Below are 26,243 nucleotides of genomic sequence, written 5' to 3' on the forward strand. Positions count from 1 at the left end.
ATTAAATAAAAGATAAATGATGCACATTTATATGATACACATCAACAAGAAGGAAAATAAACTTGGAAGAAATAATTTTTGCAAAGTACTGATGAACAAATAAAGTGATAAAGAATGCAGGTAAGTCTAAATAAATATTGACTACAGTTACCATCTGGAACTAATTTTCTAAGACATAATTACATGGAAGAGACATAATGATTAACTTTATAATTTATTAAATTAAGAATGTGTTAAAATTTCAATGGCAATTATTCAAAGAAAAATATATAGGGTCCCCCTTCTTGCTCCTCTCTCTCCATATATATATAGTTCCCAAAAAAGAATACGCATAAAGCAAAGTTGATCAGTCCTTTAGTGGTTAAGAAGATGGGGGATGTGGGGTGCGGAGGAAACAAACCAAAGAAAAGCAGAGTAAATGAAACATAAAATAAGACAGTAGAGGTGAGTCCACGGGCATCAATAAAAGAATCAAAATACAAATGGAATAAACGCACATTAATATACAAAAGACGTCAGACTGAATGAATAGATATAAAAACAACAATAACAACAGATACTGTTTGCAGGAAGCTTACCCAATGAATTAAAGTCCCCACGAGCGCAGAAACATTATGTATAGTTGATATGTCGCAGGCTCAACGTTTCTGACATATGGATTGTGTGAAAATGCGTATCTGTTACGTTCAGTATTTTTCTGTATCTTTGACGTATTCACAGTAAGAATTTTTCAACGGAAAATTAGGATATTAACATGAAAGAAAAATGAAGGAGAAAGACATAACATACCAGGAGGCCAGTACTGAAAGCGCAGGTATAAAGTTTCCCTGGGAGAGGTGTCCACAGACCTCACTCTGAACTTTCTAGCTGCCAACATAAAGAGGGAACTGTAACCTGCACCTGTTTCACAATTTTCACGCTCAAAATCCAACTTGTTGCTCAAGAGAAACCCAATAATTTGCAATGATGCTCAAGGGAACAAACGTTGATGGGTTCTCATAAAACAACATAACAGAAAAGAGACAAAAACTTAAATAAAAGCAAAGACAGAAAAGACACCAACTTGTTTTTTTCTTTTTTTTTAGGGGTAATTCCATGAAATGTTTTCCCCGGTTCCCGGAAGTCTTTTCATCTCTCTTTTGGCATCTCCTTTCGTAACGCCTTAGTCACTTTCTCCCCTGCCAACAATCGGGGATAAATGTTGTCTTCACTGTGATGTAGAAGATATAAAAACACTCATCCAATAGGAAGATGTAGCAAATGAATCCCTCTGCTTTAGAAACAAGGGCCTGTCTCCTTGGTGATACTTGTTTCAGCCACATCACTGCATGCCCTGCAGTCCTGCTGCTCAATAAGTCTTGTCTGTGCAGGGCCAGCTATTTCTCTCCTGAACCATGTGGCAGAGCCTGGAACTCAGAAGGAGCTTACTTTGTTGACATTTTTTTTCCAGTGGAAAACTGACAGGTTGACCTCGGCAGATTCCACTGAAGACTGTGTTAAGTCTAAAGGAAGAATTCACTGGACAAATGCATTCAGTGCTCATTGACAGGGGGAAGGGGATGACCAGGTTCAACACTTCTAAAAGGAGGCAGGTAGCTTGGGGATTGTACACCTATAAGTGATGCTTTGCCTTGTATTGGCTCAGTGCCCAGAAGAGCATCCCACGGGGTACGGAGGGAAAGGCAGACCATTTCTTTCTAGTTTGCTCAGCATTTTTGTGAGACAAACTGTCACCCTGCTGCAGCAATTCAGGTTGCCCACAAATGCTGGCTGCACCGCTGAAGTGAAATGCCGTCAGTCAACTCACTCCAAGTAGACTGAAAATGATAACTGTAGCCTTTACAAAAGAGGCAATGATGACAGGAAAGAAAATTTTTCTTAAATTTCTTTCTAATCCCCAATTATTAAAGATGGACATAGTTTTCCTTTCCTTTAGATTTCATGATGAGATAGAATAGGTCAGTTGACCTATTATGAAGTACTGTAATACTGCACTCATTAAGATTTCCTAGTAGCTCAGATGGTAAAGAATCTGCCTGCAGTGCAGGAGACCTGGGTTCGATCCCTGGGTTAGTAAGATCTGCTGGTGAAGGGAATGGCTACCCACTCCAGTATTCTTGCCTGGAGAATCCCATGGACAGAGGAGCCTGGTGGGCTACAGTCCATGGGATCCCAAAGAGTTGGACACCACTGAGCGACTAACACTTTCACAAGATTCAAGGCAAAGTCTACGGAGGAATCCTAGAGTGACTGGATTTTTAGCAGTAGGTGGTAAAGTGTGAGCTCCAGTCACTCAGTTCTCCCATCTGTACCCAGGGGTCTCCTGGGAGAGGGGAGTTGGATGGTAACTCATAACAGTCAGAGATGGCAGAGCCGGTGGGCTTCAGGGAGCAGAACATGAAATCAGAATGGACGGTGGGCAAACTGAGCCCAGGGCAGGCTCTGTCTCCAATACACAATAACGTTTGTTTATTAGAAACAATATCTAGTGATTCTGCTGTTTCTGGGTAAAGGTATTGGGTTACATTTCTTAGACATAGGTATCAGAATAACATAGAAATAAAGTAAAACGATTCTATTTATTTAAAAAAAATCTGTAAGGTGAATCTACATGGCCGCTTTGAAAATTCAAAATTACTATAACTAAGACATGGGGCCCTTCAGCTTCACAGGTCCTGATTTAACCTCTTAGCCTGACACCATCTCCCCATCCTGCCCCCACCCTTCCCCGTACCCTTCCCCCCACCCTTCTTACATAAATGCTCAGTTGGGAAATGTGCATCCTCTTGTATATAGTGTAACTGAGTCTAGCTATACTCTGTAGAGTATAGCTTCAGTATAACAGCGCGGTGGAAAGGCACGCCCCGTGAGCATCCCAGTGGTGAACCGCATGTACTTACTTGGGTAAGACCAGAACCTGCACGATAAAGATGCAGAAGAAGATGAGGCAAGCGCAAGTCACGTAATACTTGAAGGCCGGCAGTGCGGTGGCTCGGTACTAAGGGGAGAAAAGAAACCAGGCATGACGGTCTTCCAAGAGAAGTGCTGAAACAAGCCCCCAGCAGCCTAACTGTGCCCGGTTCAAGCTTCACGCTTGCAGGCAGTGGCAGAAACGAGCTAAGGAGAACAGCTGCTCATCCCTGACGACGTGCGCTTCCCCGCTCCAGACGAGCTGTGAGAGGGACTCCGGACCACGGTTTTTACCAGTTGACCAGTTCTGAAGCCCATTTAGAGGTAACTGAACCCTTCCAGCAAGGAGACAGAGCACCTGGCCAGAGAGACAAGCGAGCAACCTTAAGGTACAAGGAGCAAGCAGGCATCCTGGTTCCCGAGGGTCTGAGTTCCACGGCTACTTGGGGAAAACAAATGGCTTTTCATAGAGGAGTACCTGACTTTGAAGAGTACAGAGGAAATGCAGTTTGCTCATTTTATTTATTCGTGTTACTATTTTATTATTGAGAGGTGGTGAGTGAATTTACAAGACCAGACCAGCAGGGTCTACTCTCTATCAACATTCATTGGCCTGTCTGGGCTGAGCTGTTGGATTCTTTCTACTCATGCTGCCGAATCGGCCGGTTCACATGGCTTTCCATAACATCCAGGATCATAGACTGATCAGTGCAGCTACCCTCCTGGGGCTGCGCCTGGTGAGTTATGCAGGAAAAGCCAGCCAGCGCTGTACTCATGATGACAATGATCCGTCACCTGTCCCCTTTACTATGTGACGGTCCGCCGCACACATGCAATGCTTTGAGTGGACTGAGTCATTTCATCCTCAAGAAAAACTGCCTGCAGCAGGAGCTATTATGGTCCTTAGTTTTGGTTGAAAAAAACTTCGAACCAGGATGACTCATGTCTCAGAAACACACACACACACAGCAGGATTTCCACCCAGGTGGACTGGCTCCTGTACCCAGGCTTCCAAACTTCCTGTCCCTCCAAAGGGGCTCTGTGATAAAATTTAAGGAGATAGAGTTTTTGTGGCAAGGCTACTGAAACCCCCTGAAACAATGCTGCTGGCAGGTTGCGTTAGTGTGTCTGCAAAGACTGTTTCCCAAGTTAACGGAAGTTAGGTATGCATTTTGGGGGTATAGCCTCTGGGGTTTTGGTGCAGATATTGGATCTCTGGGTTGTCTGGTTTCTCTTCTTTGTCTTGCAGCCTTTTCACCCTCCTGCTGGCCTGCAGAGCAGGCTGGGGGCCGGAGGGCAAGAAGTGAGCTTGAATCTCAGTGCTGTCTAAAGTCGGTCTCAAAGGCAGCCTCTGCGAATACGTACACCAGGGAAATGTCAGTTCAGGTTGCATGTTTCAGTAACCATCACTTTCTGTTTACTAGAATATTCCTTTGGTTGCTTTTGTGACTTCAGAGCCAGGGTAAGTTACAATGCTGATGAAGAAACTAACATAATTGCTGAAACGTGATTATATTTTACGCATTCAATTATGCCCTTATCTTCTTTCTCTGGGCCTGTGTGGAGACATGAGTGGAATTTCCTTGTGGTATTAATAAAGGAAAAGGACTTCTATCAGGAAGGAACTAATTTAATGTTTAAATAATAAGTAGTCATTAGTCTCTAAGTTCTTTGGTAACAATAAATTGTATCAAACATCAATTTGGTAAACCGTCTATAGTCAAAGTTCCTGACTTAGAAGCAGAAAATTGATCTTCTTGACCACTAACTAGTACAAAAGATTGCTTTGGCATCACTGTAAAATCCAACCTTGATGAGCTTTGGAAGGAATTAGGAATTTTGATAGTCGTTCTTTCCTTTCAATATCCATAAAACAATGAGCTAGATTTTCTCAACAAAGTTTTAATATCTGGGCTGTGACTGTTGCCATTAATATAGTAGCTTTTGTTCAAACCAAGACTGTAATTGCATAGCAAAGTGGTACAAATGACCTCTACCCTGCTCTTTTTCTAGATTAACATGAAACAAAAGGCAGATGAATAAGGCCAACCTACAACAGTTGTCCTTTCTGCAACAATAATTCATTTTAGCAAATCCCGGTTTAAGCTTGACATGTACAAATTATGTCTGCTTATATATTTGTGCCTGAAACATCTCTACTTTAGGAGTCATAATGTGAAAGTATTTAAATGCAGCAAAACTTAAAAGTTTGGGGTGTCTAATTCTCCCAACCAGGGTTCATTCTTTTCATACTCTTGTAAAAAGTTAAAATAATTTGTATAAGGACACTGTAAAATTGTCTCAAGGGGTTTTGCTTTCTTTTAAAACATTTATGTCTAAGAAAATTTCCCACTGAGAAAGCAAGATACTGTTGTTGTTTTGGTCACACTGCAAGGCATGTTGGATCTTAGTTCCCCGCCAGGGATCAAACCCACACCCCCGACTCTGGAAGCACGGAGTCTTAATTACTGGACTGCCAGGGAAGTCCCAAGGTAGCAAGATATTAACTCCTTCCCTTCCCTTCACCCCACACCTCCCAGATATCATTTACTAACAGGAAGGTTGAGACAGGCGACGGGCCAAAGGCAGAAACTTGGTAACCAGAAGCGTAGTAAAACAGTATTCACACAGAAGAAGCACAGGAAAAGCTAGAAAGAAATCTGATATGGTTAAAGGCAGTTTAAATGTCACATTAAAAAAACATGAATATAATTTCATGATGGAGTTTTTAAAAGCTAATACTTTGGAAAAATAATTGATTTTGAAGAAAAAAAAATAGCTTACTTCTTTTTCTAGTATTTTATTGTAGAAAAGCAATGAGATTCTCTGAATGTCTTCAGACTTGAGCCATTGCCTGGAAATAAAAAGGACAGACACATTGTGAAAACCAAACCTCCAAACAAACACCTGGAACTTTAAAAAAAAAATGACTTGCATTCTTCTTTTCTCATATTGCCAAATAACTGGAATATGGAATCTAGGTTTGTTAACAAGATCTGGAAATGTAATATTCATCTTCACACATTGCCTTCCTTTGAAAATTCTATATTGCAAATCAGCTGTCATACCAAATTGAAAATCAAGTTATCCAACTTAAATAATTAGGGAGATAAGTCATTAAAAGGACTCAATGAGTTTATTCGCTGATGTATTAGTGAAATCACATGGTGAGTTTCATCTCCTAAAAGAGTTTGGTTCCTAGAGAAGCATTGTTTTTTCTCAGTTTATAGAAAGCAATTGATCACAGAGCATCAGAAACGTTTAGAGTGGCTTCCAGGCCTAGGCAAGAAGACTTTACTCCTTTCATGCTTACTAAAAATACTTTCATTGTCATATTTTTCATTTCTGGAAGGTAAAAAAAATTGTGCTTGAACAGTTTTCAAAAATGGGTAAAAATGATAACAGAAGTAGCAATCAGGCCAGATCACTAACATAGTACATTGATGCCAATATAAACACACACATACATAATACATACATATCTCTCAGATGTTCAAAAATAAAAGTTATATGCAAGTAAACATTCTTACACATTGACTTACTATGAGAAATCTGTTTTGAGAAAGGAGTTGAGGTAGAAAAAGATCTTAAAGACAAAACCCTTCACCAGAACATCGAGTATAATCCCTGCTTAAACAGCCACCCTGGGTGTATGATCCAGCGAGCTGAGCATATAATGCCCGGTATAGTCACATATTTTGCAATAAAATAAACAAATACTTTATGAAACAGAGTTAAGTGAAACAGAGAGATACACATTGTTATAGTCATGAGTACAGAAATGTAAGAAAAATTGAAGTCAATGCATCAAGAAAAATACCAACAAAATAAATTACCATCTACGTTAAGTCATAACACTTTGGAAGTTTGACTTCTACCTGTACTTTCTGATTTTCCTTTAGAATAAAACCTTTTATAATTATAATTACCTGAATTACACACATCTATGCATGTAGTATATACATATAAATACCTGCATATTTATGTATATGTCTACAAGTACATGTAATGACATAGCTATATCCATGTCTTTATCTATACCTATGTATCTGTATAAAGGGAGAGAGAGACTATATATATATGCTTCTGGAGATAAAATTGTATTTTTTGTATATAAAACGTTATACCTGTGCAAACAATGACCAATTTTTATGAATTCCTACATACAGTAGTGATGTTTCTATGGATTTTGATTATCTGCACCATATTTGGAAGATAAAGGTAAATGGGGAAGGTCTTTGAGGATCCAGCAAGAAAGACCAAGTGACTGTCACGCATTATTCTGTAATGACAGGGACAGCCACATCCCGATTTCGGAGCTAGGTTTCAACGTACACTGAGGTTTCACATGACACTTAACAAGCAAGCTAGCCCAGATCAGCCTATTTGAGGGGAAGCATCTCCAGGGCTCCCTGAAGTCCGTGTGCCCAGGCCCTCTGGACCGATCTGAAGATGCTCATGGCTCATGCCCCACCATGACCTTGAGTTTCCCAGGAGATTGACCCACAGCAGTGCAGTTTCAGCCGAGGCCCAGGAGTCAGTCATCTAGTCCAGAATGACTGCCATTAAAAGTGAGAACTCTCAAAATACTTTTGGGTTCAAGGTTATAAGCTTTAGGTATCAGGCAAATAAACTTTTTTTTTTTTTTTAGTATTTCTTATGACTGCACCAGTTGCAGAGATCTGTTATTGCTCTCTCTTTTATGGGACTAGTTGGAGGAATCAAAAGTTGGTTAATATTAGAAGGAGCAGAAAATAAAATTTAAGATAGATTTTAACTATCCTCATTTTTAGAACTCTGTATTCATTATGGATATCAAATTATGAATAATGTATGCCAAGAACTTATTAAAAACAGTTTTTTTTCTTTACTGAGAATGAAAAATCCACTTAAAAAATGCTCCTGGATAATATAAGCTTGGAAATAAAATATGAACAAAATTTATAAGGTGGAAACAAAACCAGCTCCTCATTAGTTAGTGGGGCGCCGATATTTCTACATTTTAGTTATTTGTTTGTCTTGCAGGTGGACAGGAAGTACTCAAGATCTAGCTTTTCTTGTGTCCCCAGCACCTATCACAAGTTCATAAGACTTGATCCCTGGATGGATGCTTGGGGAAATGACTTAATTTCAATTGCTGATTCTAGGAATTTGCCCATTAGCATCTTGGTTGCAAGCAGCGTCACCGTGCAACTAATTAGCCATAAGGCCATTGTGCCACAATAGATAAAATGGCTGATTCATAGCTTTGGATTCGTTTCACTAGAAGATGATAATATATCAATCTTCATAGATCCTTCAGTGAGCAGTCATGTCTCCCATCCATCAAAACCAGAAATTTACCAAACTAAGGCAAATACATAAAAGGCAGACTAGTAACTCACAACAGTCTCCAGGAGCATTGTGTTGGTTCTTTGACTTCTTTAGATACAACAGCTTGTTTTTTGTGCTGTCTCTGCCAAACTTATCATGCAACTGAGGTCAGAGGCAAAGAAGACTCAAGGTCCTCTCCTCCCCACCCTGAAAATGAATGGTTGTGTGATTGCTGATGAGTATAAATTTCTGAAAGTGGTGAACACCGTTTGATAGTGAACATAATATAGACAGAACTGTGGTATTTGGCACAGAATTTGGTTTAGATGATTTGGGGAAATATAATCACTGGCCATGTAATGGGACATTTCAGTAGAGTCTGGGTATGTCTCACCAGTGATACACATTACACATATTGATGAGAAATAGCACCATCCTTCCGCTGTTCATTCTACTCCCAGGGGACTCTGAAGACACTTAGAGCAGATTCTTTCTACATCATAAAGAATGTACATTTCACATTAGATCTTGAATCCTTAGTGATCTATCTTGAGAAAGAAGGCATCATCCCTTTCTCTAAGATATACCCAAACACTATAACCATTCATTGGGTTGGCCAAAAAGTTCATTTGGGTTTTTTCCTAACATCTTACAGAAAAATCAAACGAATTTTTGGCCAACCCAATATCTGCACACATTTTTAAGAGCATCTAAGCATTTTTTGCATTTTTATTTTTCACAGTCCAATCTTTAAAAATTCTGTTACAAATGTTTCACAAGGTCCATTTCAGTGTTCCTCTTTTATTTCCTTTTATTTACCATTTATGGCAAATTGTCTTATGCCAGTTAGTCCTGAGGCTGAATCCCCTGAAGCACAGAAGTTTAGGGTAAGAATACGGGACCCACGACTGTCACCTGTCCCTTTCTTTCCTCCAGCAGGTTGGGTTTGGCCAAAGGCTTCTTCCATGAAGCCATAGCTGATGGGCATATTCTTTCTTTTTTGGTCTCACCATAAAGGAGGGTAAATCCTTCCCACGAGCCTCATGCCTCTGGGGTTCTCTGAGGTGGCCTCTGTTCTGATTATTGATTTTCTAGGAAATTCAGAAATTTATAAATGTAATAGGTCAGGAAGCAACAGCTAGAACTGGACATGGAACAACAGACTAGTTCCAAATAGGAAAAGGAGTATGTCAAGGCTGTATATTGTCACCCTGCTTATTTAACTTATATGCAGAGTACATCATGAGAAATGCTGGGCTGGAGGAAGCACAAGCTGGAATCAAGACTGCCGGGAGAAATATCAATAACCTCACATATGCAGATAACACCACCCTTATGGCAGAAAGTGAAGAGGAACTCAAAAGCCTCTTAATCAAAGTGAAAGAGGAGAGTGAAAAAGTTGGCTTAAAGCTCAACATTCAGAAAACTAAGATGATGGCATCTGGTCCCATGACTTCATGGCAAATAGATGGGGAAAAAGTGGAAACAGTGGTTGAGTTTATTTTTCTGGGCTCCAAAATCACTGCAGATGGTGACTGCAGCCATGAAATTAAAAGATGCTTACTCCTTGGAAGAAAAGTTATGACCAACCTAGACAGCATATTCAAAAGTAGAGACTACTTTGCCAACAAAGGTCCGTCTAGTCAAGGCTATGGTTTTTCCAGTGGTCATGTATGGATGTGAGAGTTGGAATGTGAAGAAAGCTGAGCACCAAAGAATTGATGCTGTTGAACTGTGGTGTTGGAGAAGACTCTTGAGAGTCCCTTGGACTGCAACCAGTCCATCCAGAGATCCAACTAGTCCATCATAAAGGAGATCAGTCCTGGATGTTCATTTGAAGGACTGATGCTGAAGCTGAAACTCCAATACTTTGTCCACCTGATGCGAAGAGCTGACTCATTTGAAAAGACCCTGATGCTGGGAAAGATTGAGGGCAGGAGGAGAAGGGAACGACAGAGGATGAGATGGTTGGATGGCATCACAGGCTCTATGGACATGGGTTTGGGTGGACTCTGGGAGTTGGTGATGGACAGGGAGGCCTGGCGTGCTGTGGTCATGGGGTCACAAAGAGTTGGACATGACTGAGTGACTGAACGGAATTAAACTGAATCTGGATACTTGGAGCAGGCAAGAGTTGTGTGTGCTGATAAGGTCAAATATTTTTGGGAACTGGAACTACAGGGAGAGAAGAGAATGGAGAACGTGTTGTTTTCAGTCTCCTGACGCTGTTCCTGACCCAGCTGGTCTCTGGCATGAAGAAAGTCAATCCCCTCCTGGGCTACATAATAAATGAATCTCAATTAACTTATGCTAACTTGTTTTTGTGATAGGCTGAGCTTAACAAAGGAACTTCTAAAGAAGGTTTTGACTTGAGCTGAGGGGTAGAGTACACCTACATCCACATGTGGAATTATTTTGGAACAGGCTTCCCAGGTGGCTCAGTGGTAAAGAATCTGCCTTTCAACGCAGAACATGCATGAAACAGAGCCTAGGGTTTGATCCCTGGGTTGGGAATATCCTCTTGAGGAGGAAATGGCAACCCAGCCCACTATTCTTGCCTGGAGAATCCCATGGACAGAGGAGCCTGGTGGGCTACAGTCCACGTGGCCACAATGAGTCGTACACGACTGAGCACACAGGCACATCAGCGAAGTGGATGCTGATCCAGAGAGAGGACCGCTTTCCTCCTGTGACGGACTGAACGTCTGTATCCCCCGCTTCATATGTTGAAGGCCTAGCCCGTGGTGTGTGTATCTGGAGATGGGCTTCTAAGGAAATGATTGGAGCTGATTGAAGTCCTAAGGGTGGGGCCCTGGCCCGAGCGAATGAGTGTCCTTATAACACCAGAGAGCTCACTCTCTCTCTCTGCACTGCCCTGAGGAAAGGCCGCAGGGACACACAGTAAGGGGGCTGCCCTGTGCAAGTCAAGGGGAGTTCTCTCCAGAAACCAGCCATGCTGGCATCCTGAGCTCAGACTTCCAGCCTTCAGAGTGGGGAGAAAATAAATTTTTATTGTTTAACTCTCAGCCCATGGCATTTTTATCCAGCAGTGCCAGCCGAGGAACACCCCTATCTACATTTACGTGTTGATTCCGAAGGCCTCCATGGCCTCAGCTGTGCATTAACACCCTGGGTGACCTGTGGTATTTGGGAAGGTGGGTCCATGAACCGACAGCTGAAATAAGTGATTCTGGACAGGTGTTCTCTCACTGTGGATGTCTGATTCTTCCTCAGCCCTGGGGTCTGCCAGTCATCCACCTGGGCACCGACTCCACTCCATTCAGACACAATTCAAGTTGACTCCCGCATCCTTGATTAACTCACCAGCTTCTTTCCTGTACCACAGAGGCCCCTGTTTTTCCCTTTAAACTTTTCACATGACCTCTTTCTTACTCTTTTTTCTTAAACCAATCTGGAAGAACCTGACATGGTAATTCCATTCTGAATATTGACTATACAGCACACCCTTTTATTGCCATGATTCTTACGGGAGTGCACACTACTCCGAGAGACAAATGCTGGTGTGGGTGCTGGCCTGGTGGTCCCCTACACGGGGCCTCCTCTCTCCACTCTGCACCTCCCAGAGAAGTTTCTGGTGTGACCCTATGCTGCAGACCTGCTGTACATGCTTTCTTCCTTCTGACCTTGCTGCCAATGAAAAATTGTCACTTGCCACCTGTGGCTACTAGGATTAGGTCACTGGCCACTGCAGTCAACACACCCTCAAAGAGGTTCAGGGCAGAGATCAGGAATGAGGTCCTCTGTGCTCTAAGAAAACTGCCAAAGCAGGCCTTCAGACAGATATTCTCGGGAGGAGATTTTATGAGCTCAATTTCTTGCATCTTCGCATATCTAGAAAAACACTAGAATTGCTAATGGGGACATATGCTCCTCATGACTAACAGAACATTTTGCCAAACCGTGTGTTGGATGCAAGTATTCCCCTTTCACTAAAGTCACACATATACTGACCTCCCCCCTGCCCTCTTCGAAGCAGTTCCTTAGCGCTCCTAAGAGGCTGTCTCCTAGGCCAGGCTTGCTAAGTCACTTAGTCGTGTCCAACTTTAGCAACCCCATGGACTGTAGCCCCCCAGGCTCCTCTGTCCATGGGATTCTTTCAGCAAGAATATTGGAGTGGGTTGCCATTTTCACCTCCGGGGATCTTCCCGACCCAGGGATTGAACCTGTGTCTCTTATGTCTCCTACATTGGAGGGTGTATTCTTTACCACTGACACCACCTAAGGCTTCCCTGGTGGCTCAGAGGTTAAAGAGTCTGCCTGCAATGTGGGAGACCTGAGTTCGATCCCTGGGTCGGGAAGATCCCCTGGAGAAGGAAATGGCAACCCACTCCAGCACTCTTGCCTGGAGAATCCCATGGATGCAGGAGCCTGGTGGGCTACAGTCCACGGGGTCGCAAAGAGTCGGACATTCCCCTATAGTTCTCATTTTGCTCAAATAGAATTTCACACTCTCAAGTTGTGCATATTTTTTTTCAGTCAACATCACCCACCCAGGCTAAGCCAAAAACCTCTTCTCTGAGCTCCGTCCTGACGGGGCCTGGCCATATCTGGTTTGGCCCTGCGGCATCCAGTTTAGGATCTACTTGTCCTAAAAAATCCTCTGCACACCAGCACAGTAGAGGTGATCACACAGTCACTGCTTAGAACCCTTCAAGGTGCCCAGCCTCAGCACTTCAGGCTGACTTCTCAGGGCATCAGGCTTCCCATTCAAGCTTCTTTACCCTGAGAGATCCCTGCAGGGGCACCCTGAGTCCTGATTGTGTTAAAAACTGCACTCTGACCCAGGTGCATCCTGCAATCACACCTTGAAGCTTTCCCTTTTCCTCTCTCTTAGTTTCCTCCAAGATTTAGCCCAGGTGTCACCTCCTCCAGAAGACTCAAGACTCAGCCTCTGGGGTGTCCTGCTCCTCTCTACCTGTCACAACTGTAGGACATCAGAGCAGAGATCTCTCTTCCCCTCACTTGGAGCTTTGACGGTAACACTGTGACTTGGGTATTGGGATGTCTAATGCCAAGCAAGCGATGACAATGCTCCACCTTTAACAAATGCTCGCTAAATGAGTCAAGGAATAAATACATGGAAATCTGCATACAAATCACTATTTTGTGTCAACAGCAGAGAACAGCTGAATGGTACATCAAACCCGGAGTCCCTGCTGAACCCTCAGGGGAGAATCAAGTAAGATGGAAGAACACCTTATGGAAGAACAAGAGAGGTTAATGAGTAGGGGGCAAACGGAATAGGAGTGATGCTGATTAAAAAATAGGTGCATAATAGCTTCCATTTACAAAATTTCCCTTTCAATCTTCCAGTACAGTGTGACTTTTTTGCCCATCTGATTTCTGAAATGTGTTGGAAAAATTACAGCATAAGCCATTACACCAATGTTAACCAAGACTTTAGAATAAAACTGCATTAAACCACAGATGTGGTAACTAAACATGTATTTGAATACGAAACGACACAGTAGAGACAGACAATTCACAAACAACCTTGACAAAAATAAAGCAAAGCCAATGATGTCCTTTCTAACGATTCCTTTAGTAGGAAGGTTCAAAAAGGTGGGCACAAAAGCAGTTTTAATAAGGTAGGCGTCCCGCATGAAGACATGCTGAGGCTGATTCTATACATTCGCTTTTGATTACTACTATTATCATTGTAATTGGCTACACTTTGTCAGGGAACAAGATTTCTTCCTTCTTCTGCTGTTTTATTCCAGCGGGCTGCAGAGTAGGTAGTAACTGCTATTTCCTCCCGTTGAATGAGTCTACATTGTGTGAGAGCAGACTTCCCTGGGTTTTAGCTTCCAGTACATTCCAGGAAGTCATCGTTCCTCAGTTGTGGGGTGTTGGGGTTCAATCAGGGTGGAGTTGAGGCTGTTTTGCACTTTGATCCTGGTACCAGCCAAAGCAGAGCACCTGCCCAGGCATTGCTGGCATACCCTGCATGCTCAATTGCAGGTGGAAGGCTTTACCCATTTGGAGTATATGAAAGGGACTAGGTAGGTGTGCACTCAGTAGGCTGGCATATCCGAATTTTAACTCTGGCCCGACCAAGATACAGGAAGTGCCCTACATACGAACCTTCAAGCTGTGAACTTTTGAAGATGCAAACGTGCCTTGGCTTGTCCAGTCATGTCAGGCGTGAGTGACGTCGCAGCTGGCCCTGTGTCTCCTATTCCTGACGACCCGTCAGCTCTGCCGTCTCCTACTCCTCTCCATCCTCCAGTCAATAAATCTTCTTGCCTGGTCACTTGATGCCAGCCCCTGTGTGCCAGCTGTCATACTGTACTACTGCACTTTCCAAGGTACTCTACTGCAAGAGTCAATGTTTTATTTTTTTGTGTTCGTTTTTAATGTATTACTTGTGTGAAAAGTATTATAAACCTATCACAGTACAGAACTATATAGCCGACTGCATTAGTTGAACACCTAGGCTAACTTAGACAGACTTAAACAAAAGTGGACTTACGAAGGTGCTCTCAGAACAGAACCCGTTCGAATGTAGGAGACTTACAGTACTTTATTGTGTACGTACACAATGCCACACATACACATATCACATGTGCACATACACGCACTCATGGGATTGTTTCATAAGTCCTGTAAATAATCTGCCATGAACACTTAAAAGTCACAGTCTAGAAGAGGCATGCCTTTTTCAAAGCTGTCGACCTTAATTTTGGGGGCAGAATTCTAGGTGAAAAATCATTTACACTTCCCAGGAGTCAACTTTCATGATAAAAATTCAATTGGTTTCTGTAAGGATGAAAACATCTGCATAAAAGCTCTTCATTTGGATCTACCCAGGTTTTCACCAGAATTTAATCCAACAAACCTTTACGGAGCATCTGATGAGTAGCAGGCTGCTTACTGAGCTGCAGAACTGCCCTCCATGACTTTAGCCATGGAGAGTTTGAAGGCCAGTGAATGTAATCCCTCTGTCCAGGCAATGGAAGTCACCACCTTCTTTAAATCCTTTCTCCTGCATTCTTGGACCATTTACAACTACAACAGCAACTCTTGGCTTTCTAGACTGAACGATATTTTGCCCTCTAAAGACTCAGTCTTCCTCCCACTCCCTCTATGAATTCAGATTCTAACACACAAGGCACTCTTTTACAATTTAGAACACAGGTGCCTCCACACACTCGGATTTGGGGGGCAGGGGAGGTGAAGGCATTTTGAATGCATAGTGTCACACAATAACAACTTAACGATTCTACCATGTGGTATCTCTATTGATCTTTAAAAAATATCCTTACTGAACACATTAAGCTATGATTTTTCTCTCTCTAATAACCTATATGTTGTTCATCAGCAGTTTACTTGGGGAGGATTTATTAGGCAGGAATCAAACATTTTTTGAGATGAAATACAATGAACAAAAGCGATTATTAGGATTGAGGTGAAAAGAATGAACTGTCTTAGAAACCTTGGCTTTGTCATGATAAGTATGACAGAGTTTGGGGTGAAATTCTTTTGGAAAATATATCATTATTTTCAAATAATAGGGTTGAAATAAGAGATGAATGATAATTGAAGGTGAAAAAGTACTCACTTTTGTGCATTGATCCCATCAATTGCTTGAATCATCCTTTCATTTAATTCCTCTTCAAATCTTTTCTTTTGTGACTTGGTTCTGTATGACGGAAGAAATGTTTTGGGTAAGAGTATTACTAAACAGTAAACTTGTGGTCTTATGATAGCAAAAATCTCTGTGTGATTCTGTTCACTGAATTTGTTTAAAAAAGGAAATTATAGTCTATATGCAGCCCTTTGTCTATTAAGATATAGTCACTTTGTGCACTGAGTGAATTGGTTAGAGTTTTTAGTGCCGTAAAATATTCCTTTACCACTGAGTGAAATTAAAAAGCAACACTGAAATATATGTACTTGGTGTTTGAGATAAAAGAGGTTTCTATCCTAAGAGATGCACTAGCCCTTGAATTGTTGCCTTTATAAAGTTTATTTTTTGATAGAACATATTGGCTTTGAAAATTCCCTTGCAAGAATGTGGACTGGTTGACAAAATAATCATTCCTGTTTCATGTTTTCCTTGGTCAGTTTGCAAGAATTTGCAGAACTGCAGTCTTCTCTGAGACATCTCAGAGCTTATTTGTCTGTAATTAAATGTTCCTCAGTTTTGAGAGTGCTGTTCACAGAAAACCCCTCTTACACTTGCAGACTACTCACTTAATTTCAAAGTGAATAATCTTAGACCATAACATGGAATGCTTTGCGTTTTATTGTGCCAAAACAAGAATGCGTTCTCCAAGGTTATTCTGACAATTAGCATAAGAATGGTGTAAAAGAAAAAAGGAAAATAATATCTGTTTTTAAAAGTAAAACATCTACTGCAGAGTTTAACATAACTAGCCCTTCAAAAACTGGCTTGAGCCAGCCTGCATCTGAATCCAGCTGTCCACAAGTCACCCAGTCCCATGGGAGTGAGCGCAAGGCTCCTCTGTGCCTAGTCACTCACTGAACAGACCTTCTACTCTGGCATAAAATAATACTCTTCCAATTTTAGAACCGTCTCTCTATATAGATGAAAATAGTATTAAATGTGCAATGTCATATTTATCTATAATCAAATCTGGTGGAATTATCATTAATGAGATAGATGGGTAATACAATTATTACATCACTGTTTGTGAATTCCCACCTTCAAGTCCTGCCTTCTTTAAACAAGTCAAGGTTACGTTTGGTTCAAAAACAGAACAATATTAAGTGATCCACCTGTCAACACCAAGCCAATGGAATTCAGAGGTTTTAGCAAGCCAAATTCCAAGCTAAACTGGGAGGCAAATTAATTTTGATCCTTCTTTTAGAAAAAGGCCAGGCATCTTAGCAGTCACCTAGGATGGCTTATTCTCATTTGTGACTGAGGAGCTCCCTCTATTTTCTTTTTTATCAGCTCTGTGCCTAGACTTGAGATTCTTGACTTCAACTTGGTGAAGAAGTTGAAAGCTCTCTCTTTCAAAAAGTGTCACCAAGTCTAAGAAGGAACAGTGTAGATGCCTTGAAGCTCACAGGAAAATTGAACCCTTCACTCATATGTCTGGGGGCTAACGGTGTCTTTGTGAATCTGTTTTAGGATTAGCTTAGATGATGCCAGGCTTCCCTGGTAGCTCAGCTGGTAAAGAATCTACTTGCAATGCAGGAGAACCCGGTTCAATTCCTGGGTCAGGGAGATCTGCTGGAGAAGGGAGCGGCTACCCACTCCAATATTCTTGGGCTTCCCTGGTGGCTCAGCTGGTGAAGAATCTGCCTGCAATGTGGGAGAACTTGGTCCGATCCCTGGGTTGGGAAAATCCACTGGAGAAGAGAGAGGCGACTCACTCCAGTATTCCTGGGCTTCCCTGGTGGCTCAGCTGGTAAACAATCGGCCTGCAATGCAGGAGATCTGGGTTCAATCCCTGGGTTGGGAAGATCCCCTGGAGAAGGGAAAGGCTACCCACACCAGTGTTCTGACCTGGCGAATTCCATGGCCTGTGATGCCTCAGGTGGTAAAGAACCTGCCTGCCAGTGTAGAAGCCGTAAGAGAGGCGTGTTTGATCCCTGGGTCGGTAAGACCCCCCTGGAGGAGGGCATGGCAACCCACTCCAGTATTCTTGCCTGGAGAATTCCATGCACAGAGGAGCCTGGTGGGCTCAGTCTAGAGGGCCAAAAAGAGCTGGACACGACTGAAGTGACTTAGCACACTACAGATGATGCCTGTGGGGTGCGCAACCCAGTACCTATGGCACATGGAGTAGCCAACAAATGCCTGTTACAATGCATCCTCTGTATTCACCGACTTCCTGCACAGCAGTTCTTAACATATAGACAGTTTCCTGGTCTCCGCAGCTTTGTGATCTCTGCTACAGAAATGAGAGGCTGTGCTTGGGGCTGATCATCTCCCTCTGAGGAATTCTTAATTCACCAACCAGGGCCTTGCTCTTCAGGCTGTCAGCGTTTCAGCATTTCTTACCTTCCTGCCTCGCGCTCCCTTGTGGGTTTCCCGGGTGCTCATAGACCCGAGCTCTATCCTCAAGCCCCCTTTCCATTTTCTCTCTCTTAAGCTCCTCCCCCAACCTGCCTCACCCACAGGCTGGGCCACTCTACCTAAGGAGGTGTGGATCCTATTGTATCTCAGATGATGTTTTACTGCCCCGGGAAGCCCCCTCACCACCAGGCTGGGGGCTCAGAGAGGTTTTATGACCTCGGCTGTGTTACAAAGCCAGGATGTGCTAGGGAAGTCTGGGCTGACTTGAAAGACAGGCTCTCTCTGTGAGGGTGGGGGCCACTAAAGACCACCCACCACAGAGGAAAGAGGAGGAGGTGTGGAGGGGGCTCACAGGAGGGCAGGCAGGACAGGAGAGCAGCTAGAACACAGGCTTCAGTGTCCTAGAGCCTGGGCATAAACCACGGGCGTGCCTCCCCAAGCCACGTGGCTCTGGTCCTCTCCTGACCTGGCACCTCTGTTTCTTCCTTCCTAAATTGATAATGGCTGTAGTATCCACCCTAGAGTAATGCTGTAGGCATGAAATTAGATTTCCCATAGCCCTGGTGCAGATAACAATGACAGCCTTACGATCACTGTCTTTCAGACAGTGCTCATCCCCAAAGACACTGCCCAAGGCACACTTGCTACAGGAGCCTTTCTCACTGTAATTTCAGTAAATCGACTCTGGAAGGAGACTGCGGGGAGGAGCAGACAGATAAGGGGCCAGATCACATACAGGAAGTCTCTTATATGTGAACCTTCAAGTTGTGAACTTTCAAAGACGCACACATCGTGTGCCAGCCCCTGAATGCCAGCCGCTGTACTGTATTACTGCACTTTTCACGGTACTGTATTATAAGATAAAAAATGCTTTCTTTATCCTTTGTGTTTGCTTTTTGTGTACACATTATTTGTGTGAGAAATATTATAAACTTATCACAGTACAGTAGTATATAGCCAATTGTGTTAGTTGGGTACCTAGGCTAACTTTGCCGGACTTTTGAACAAAACTGGACTTAGGAACGTGTTCTCAGAATAGAACTCATGCGTATGCAGGGGACTTACTGTACAAAGTGGAAGGATGTTTGTGAAATTCCATAGACAGCTGTTTGCAAATGTGCTCATTTCTTACTGGCTTGAAGAGCCAGGCCTCCTAAAGATATGTTACAGGGTCCAAAACACTTTTTAAAACAGCTTAAGCTTTCTTTAATCGGGCATTTGCCACCAAAAAAATAATACTTCAAAAGCCCAAGAACTCCATTTTCCATATAACAAAGGGCTCTAAGTGTGATAGGTCAATGTTAAAATTTCAAGTTTTACACAAAATACAAATCAGAGGTCATTGACAACAAAGATAAAGTCACGCAGAGGGATTTGGGAGAGAGTGCACTAAGATCTGGCAGCTAATGCTCTAATTATTTATGTTCATTTTCCACGTTGATACAATGCATTTTTTTTTTTATAGGAATAAACTCATCTCTCAAGTGGGGAAAGAAAAGTTTTAAGTTTGGGGCCGTTCATTAATTTTCCTAGTGTTAGTTGCTCAGTCATGTCTGACTCTGTGTGACGCCATGGACTGTAGCCCACCAAGGTCCTTTGTCCAGGGGATTCTCCAGGCAAGAATACTGGAGTGGGTTGCCATTTCCTTCTCCAGGGTGCCGGGAGCCAGCGTGAGGAACTCTGCCTGTGGCAAAGGTCATGAGGAAGGAGGCTCGGCATACGCAAAGGCGGGATCGAGCCTCAGGAGACCCCCTGTTCCCGAGCATCTACCCCCAAAACCAGAGTCTGCCTACTTTACTGCTCTATGCTCTCACCTACGCCTCTGACTTTACGGGGGGCTGTCCCCCACCACCTCTCTCGGAGAAGGAGTTAACTTAGGACTCCAGATAATAAACCTCCTGGGCGTGACACGGGTGTCTCAGGTCAAACCTCTCTTCTGGCAGACTAGCTTGTGTGACAGGATTATCCACACTCTTGCTACTATGTACATGATTGTCTACAACCTCTCAACCATAAATAGCACAGAAAGTTTGGAGTATTTTGAAAGTCTTAGTTAGCATTGGGTTTTTCTAAAGATAAAAACCATGTTGGTGAAGGGTTTCTTTGCTGAGTTAATGATTGCCACCAGGCCTCCATATCCTTAAGCACCTGGTAGTATGTTAGTCAATGTAATTGGAATGTAGAAAAAGAAATATAGTAGTTTTGATGTTAGCAATACTAGACTTTTTGAGGTGATGAATTTTCTCTCTTGTTATAGATCACTGTACTCCTCTTTCTTTGTTATAAATCTTTGTGTCCTTGCTATGTAAGAATGTAACTTTATCACTATCTTAAGACTAAGTAGATCTTAAGGGCAAACAAGTTTTATCAATAGAAAGTAAGGTGGGGCCATAAAAATGTTAATGGTCTCCAGACCAGAAGATACTGTGAACAAATGTAAGACCCTTGTAAGAACAAAGATATGCTGATAAGGGTCAGGGCAGCTGACCCTACGTGACTCTGTTTCTTACATTTATCTCTATGTACAACTAAAAGTATAAAAGTGGACCTGGAAAATAAAGAAACGGGACCAGTTCCTGGAGAGACTGGTTTCCCCTGTGTGGTCTTTTCTCGTTCTCTTCTTTTCTGGCTGAATTCCCATCTGGAGCGTGGAGGCTCACCATGTATACTTACTTGCCCTGGCTTCTAAGACCCACACGAGAGGGAGCCCAAGGTGGGGCACCCTCCACTATTCAAGCGGGCGCTGGTGGCCTACACAGGTGGTGCAAACTCCTTGTCTTGGAGGTTTATTGGTTTTCCACGTAAACCAAGTTATTCAGCCTCTTTTTCTGCACTAATTTTCCTACTACACTATGCTTTTCTAATCTCTCTTTATATCTGTAATTAAATAAGTTCTTTCCTAGGATGCTGACTCCGTCCCCACTTCGAATTCCCTGGATCCACCGGGGCTGGACCCCGGCACCAGGGGATCTTCCCGACCCAGGGATTGAACCTGGGTCTCCAGCATTGCAGGTAGATTCTTTACCATCTGAGCCACCAGGAAAGCCCCCAAATTATCCTAACATCTTCAATAAAACGTACTTAACTCCCAAACTAAAGGAAGGCTCTGAGCCCTGAAGCTAGAGGAACACAGACAAGAGAGAGAAGTGATGTCTGAGAACTTGAGGAGGATGACAGTGGGGCCCTGGGACAACTGTGGGGGCATTTTTCCTTTGTTTGAGCAGGGTGGCTTGAACTTCTTTTCACTATTGAAAGGCTGGACTTACCTTGCTTTTATCTCTAGGATGCAACCTCAAAAATATAACTTTAAGATCCTCACTCATCTTAAGAAAGTCCAGTTCTTTACTTCAGATTAATATGAAGAATTTTTTTAAGAAAACAATTTAAAGTTCTAAAGAGTTTACTAGGCAGTGTTTTCCCTCTTTTAATTCTAAAAAGAAAGGATATCAATAATCCTAGTTTTAGAAGCTGACTACAACTTGACAGGGCTTTTCACAAGCAGCTACTCTTTTTTTCAGAAGAAAGAGCCTTCAGAATTATTACAGTTGATGAAAATTACTTTCAGGAACAAATAAAGAACAGTTAAGCCTTTAGAAAATTAGAAAATGGAATGTATACCATACCTTAAGGTGCGGTTTTGAAAATTATGCTGACCCATTGGTACATCCTATTAAAGAAAAAGAGATTATTAGTTGCTAAAAACATACATTAAGAATTTTGAAAAGATAATGATGCATATTTCTTCTTTTACATGGTAAATATCATTTAGGTAACAAGCAACTACCCACATGGAGAAAGAGAGCTTAATTATAAGTGTGAAATAAGGTTAAAAGTTCAGTTTATATTTAGAATGTTGGTGTAATCTATGAACTCTGGATATTAGAAGTGTCAGGATTATTGTCTGGATTTTCAAAATTCCCCTCCTGATATCTGCAGATATTATTTACAACAACGCCTGCAGAGGACTGTTATTAAGTTTACTGTCGACAACCTAAATCATGCAGAACTGTAGTTTTAACATGAGACAAAAATTTAGAAAATGCTTTAAAACACAAACACAATCACAAAATCTACAGACAAGCCCTATCAGTGAACCGAACTGTTAAGAAATGAGACCACTGATTAAGTATGTGAAACTGAGAATCACTGATGAAAAAGAAGAAATGTGCATAAAGCTGGTATAATAGTTCCTGAAAAAGGCTAGTGAGAGGGAGACTCTGAGTCCATTGCTAAGTGTTCAATGATAGACTTAAAAAACCACAAGACTCACTTGTATATTGTAGTGGAAATTAAAATAAAAGTTAGAACAAAGAAGCTCCAGAGAAACTTTTCTTTGTTGCTTTAAGCTCCAAGGTTAGGTAAGGAAATGTATTTAGCCTAGGGAAAGGTAAGGCTTAAAAATGATAACTGAACTCCACATTTTATTATATAGAGTGTTAATAAAATAATGCATTATTCACCAGCTCCATCAATGTTAAATCAAGAGTCAATGAAGTTCTGCATAGAGGATTAGATAAAAGAAATGACTTTTGGAAATGCCAGCTGTTTGATCCTGGAATGTACAAATAAGAATGACAATGGGACCTTTCTGAAAGTAAGGGGCACAGTCCTATGGGCTCCAAGTGCTAGCCAGAACCTCAGGTGTCTTCTGTCACTGCCAAGGAGCTCAGTCCTGAGACTCTGTCTGTGATTGGCAAGGCCAGCTGGTCAAGAAAACAGAGTCTGTTCCAGAGATCCTCTGTTTTTTATACACTTTCTACAATTTTCTGAAGCTCAAAGCCTTAGGGTGTTATAACTCTCTCAAAGGAGGCATCTTCACTAACATATAACAACAGATTATGTTGAGGTTGGAGCCAGGGTGAAATCTTCCCTTGGGTGCCTTGCTAAGATAGTAAGGGAGAGGGTTGCTCTTAAGTCCTGAGACAAAGGAGATGGATAAGAAATTAGCAACCACAACAACATCAATAACACCACGCAGAAAGCAAGGCCTTATTTTTACAGGTACACAGATGAAGTAGCACAGAAAATAATGCTTTAGTATTTAGATATAATTCTTATTTCCTGGAAAATAATAAACCAACCAGCCAACCAACCAACCAGTCAGCCAACCAACCAGCCAACTAGCCAGTCAACAAACCAACCAGCCAGTCAACCAACTAGCCAGCCAACTAGCTAGTAAACTAACTAACCAGGCAACCAGCCAGTCAACCAACCAACCAGCCAATCAAACAACCAGCCAGCCAGCCAACCAACCAATGAACCAACTAACCAGTCAACCAACCATTCAGTTAACCAACCAACCAGTCAACCAGCCAACCAACCAACCAACCAGCCAGCCAACCAGCCAGTCAACCAACCAGTCAGCCAAGTAACCAGTCAACCAGCCAGTCAACCAACCAACCAGTCAACCAACCAGTCAACCAATCAACCAGTCAACCAGCCAGTCAACCAACCAGCCAGTCAACCAGCCAGTCAACCAACCAGTCAACCAGCCAGTCAAACAACCAACCAGCCAACTAGCCAGTCAACCAACCAACCAGCCAACCAAACAACCAGCCAGCCAGCTAACCAACCAATGAACCAACTAGCCAGTCAAACAACCAGTCAGTCAACCAACCAATCAGTCAACCAGCCAGTCAACCAGCCAACCAACCAACCAATCAACCAGCCGGTCAACCAACCAGCCAACCAACCAATCAATTGGTTTATGACAAATCTCCATCAGAGATAAAGTTATTAGCCATTAGCACTAATAATAAACTTAGTGTTGAGGTAAAATTATCTGATTCTTTTCATAAGAGGGATAGAAGCATTGACTTTCCCTGACAATTAGATCCTAGGTCTTAGCATGCTTTTCCTTTAACAGGTCTAGCTGCTGGGAGGCCCCCAGTGGCTCTGGTCCCTGCTCCTTGCATCTCTTCTCTTCCTGTGACCTCATCCAGATCCACAGCTTCAAACAGCACCTAAAATCCGATGCCTCTCACATCCACACCTCCTACCAAGACCTCTACCCAGAGATCCAGGAGCACGCTCCTAACTGCCAACTTCCGAGCGGCACTTTGGTGTATGAAAGGCATATTGATTCGAAGATGTCCACTAGCAAAGTCTTGATTTTTCTACCCCAAATTCTCTGACTTTGCTCCGAGTATTTGTCAGTTCAGTTAATGGGATCATCATTCTTCCAGGTGCACAATTCAAACATGTGGATTCATCTTTGAACTTCCTTTCCACACATATAGACTCCATCACTAAGTCTTACTTGTTCCACTTTCAAATTATACCCTAAATTTGTTTCTCACTGTTCCCACTGCTAAAATCTCAGCAAATGAGGACACCATTCCTTCTTGTAGCCCTGCCCTCTTGGTGCATCATCCAGAGTGCTAATTACACAATGCCCTTCCCTGCTTATGACCCTCTAACAACTTCCCACTACAATCAGAATAAATTATACATGATTACTTGGAGCCTCTCACTCTAATGACCTCCCCTGGCTTACTGTTGATGATCTGACAGCCACACACTCTCTTCTCTGCCTCAAAGACATTAATTCATTTCCATTTCAGGGCCACTGAATTTGTCCTTTTGCTCCTTACCCTCCCCACTGACCCCTCCCCTTCTTGGAGACTCCCCCCAGCCAGCCCACCCAGAGGAGCCACGTCAGTCACTCCCCAAGACATTCCTTCCTTTTCTTTTCATCACAGCCCTAGGCAGCACCTGGAGTGATCTCCTTTGTTTATTTGAATCCTACTTAGGGTCTCTTTCTTCCCAATAGAATATAGACTCTTCTAGGACTTGCCCTGGAGGTCTCCCTGCTGACCACTTGAAAGATCACAATCTTCTATCAGATCGTTTATTTGTCAGTTGGAAAAGAACAAAGGAAGTTGAGAGAAGAGATAGAACTAAAACCAAACAGGAATGCTGACGCCTGCATGTTGGGTTTGTGCCTGTTACTGTGCCAGGCCTATGGACACAGGAAGCTTGGAAATGTCCATTTTTACCTGATAGCCTCATGTTTTTTTCTCATCAGCTAAGAATTATAGAACATCTCATTTTTTTTTTAACCTCAACCACATCACTAAGAGTGAATACCATTTTGCATGAAATTGTACTCAGAGACTGTTTTAATATCTAAATATACCGTTGGGATTATTCTAAGTGCTCCACTCTATTTGCTTTCCTCTCCTCCCATGAGTTTTTCTATTCTTCATCTGCATTTCATCTATCTTATTGAAAGGTCCCTGTGGTCGGGAGCGGCGGGACTTCATTCCCCGTTAGAAGTTGGGATGATGTCCATAAGGGACGCCAACAATAGAATGCACTTTGCTTCTGACACAGCCTGAACCTCTGGGGGATGAGGACAGGGTTAATGATGTTGCTCAAACCCCAAGGATGTCGGGCCCTCATTTGTTCTTTTATGAAGATGCTCGGGCTTTCCACTTCGTGGTAGCCAAAGCAAATTACAAACCTGGATTGAAAAAGAGTTCGGGGTACGCAGTGGCTACTGCCCGTTGTCAATAACAGTCTTCGATAAGGAAGTGATCACGCAAAATCACTCTTGGTTGAGACCCTTAGCAGCTGACGCTCATGATAACCTGATGGCAGGTTTATTTAGGCCTGTTTGTGGGGGGCCTCTCTGGGAAGTCAGAGATGGCAAGCTTCCTTCGTTACAGACCCGACTAGTTTTGGCAGGACACGCCTTCTGTTTGGGGGAGCCCGGCGCGGGGAGGACGTACCGTGGTGCTGATCTTGCTGTTCTCCGTAGTCATGCTGTCTCTATGATGCAGGTGTGCAAAGGGCTTGGCCGCTCCCCAGGACTCCAGGTACCGGGTCATGCGGACAGAAGCCCTCATCTTCGCTCCGTCAAGGGTGTGTCGGGGCCTGAAGAGGTGTTGAGGGCTCCGTCGCTCTCCCTTGGGGTGAGAAGCACAGCATCACACCTGGAGGCCACAGCACCTCCTCCCTCCAGCCCCCCAGAAGCCTCCCTTGCACAGGCGGCATCCTCCTCCAT

The 26,243-nt window shown here is 42.8% G+C and overlaps 1 protein-coding gene across 1 annotated transcript in view; it reads right to left on the minus strand.

The window, feature by feature from the left end:
• The window catches only part of ADCY2 (adenylate cyclase 2), a 449,290-nt gene that overhangs the window by 102,937 nt on the left and 320,110 nt on the right, over positions 1 to 26,243 (minus strand). The window contains exons 10-14 of the mRNA XM_068990537.1: positions 25,969 to 26,145; positions 21,859 to 21,902; positions 15,806 to 15,886; positions 5,695 to 5,764; positions 2,901 to 2,998 (exon numbers count right to left, since the gene is read on the minus strand). Of these exons, the coding sequence (XP_068846638.1) occupies positions 2,901 to 2,998; positions 5,695 to 5,764; positions 15,806 to 15,886; positions 21,859 to 21,902; positions 25,969 to 26,145 (470 nt within the window). The remainder of the gene's footprint in view (positions 1 to 2,900; positions 2,999 to 5,694; positions 5,765 to 15,805; positions 15,887 to 21,858; positions 21,903 to 25,968; positions 26,146 to 26,243) is intronic.

The sequence above is a fragment of the Capricornis sumatraensis genome, chromosome 18 (genome assembly GCF_032405125.1).
Source record: "Capricornis sumatraensis isolate serow.1 chromosome 18, serow.2, whole genome shotgun sequence".
Lineage (NCBI taxonomy): Eukaryota > Metazoa > Chordata > Mammalia > Artiodactyla > Bovidae > Capricornis > Capricornis sumatraensis.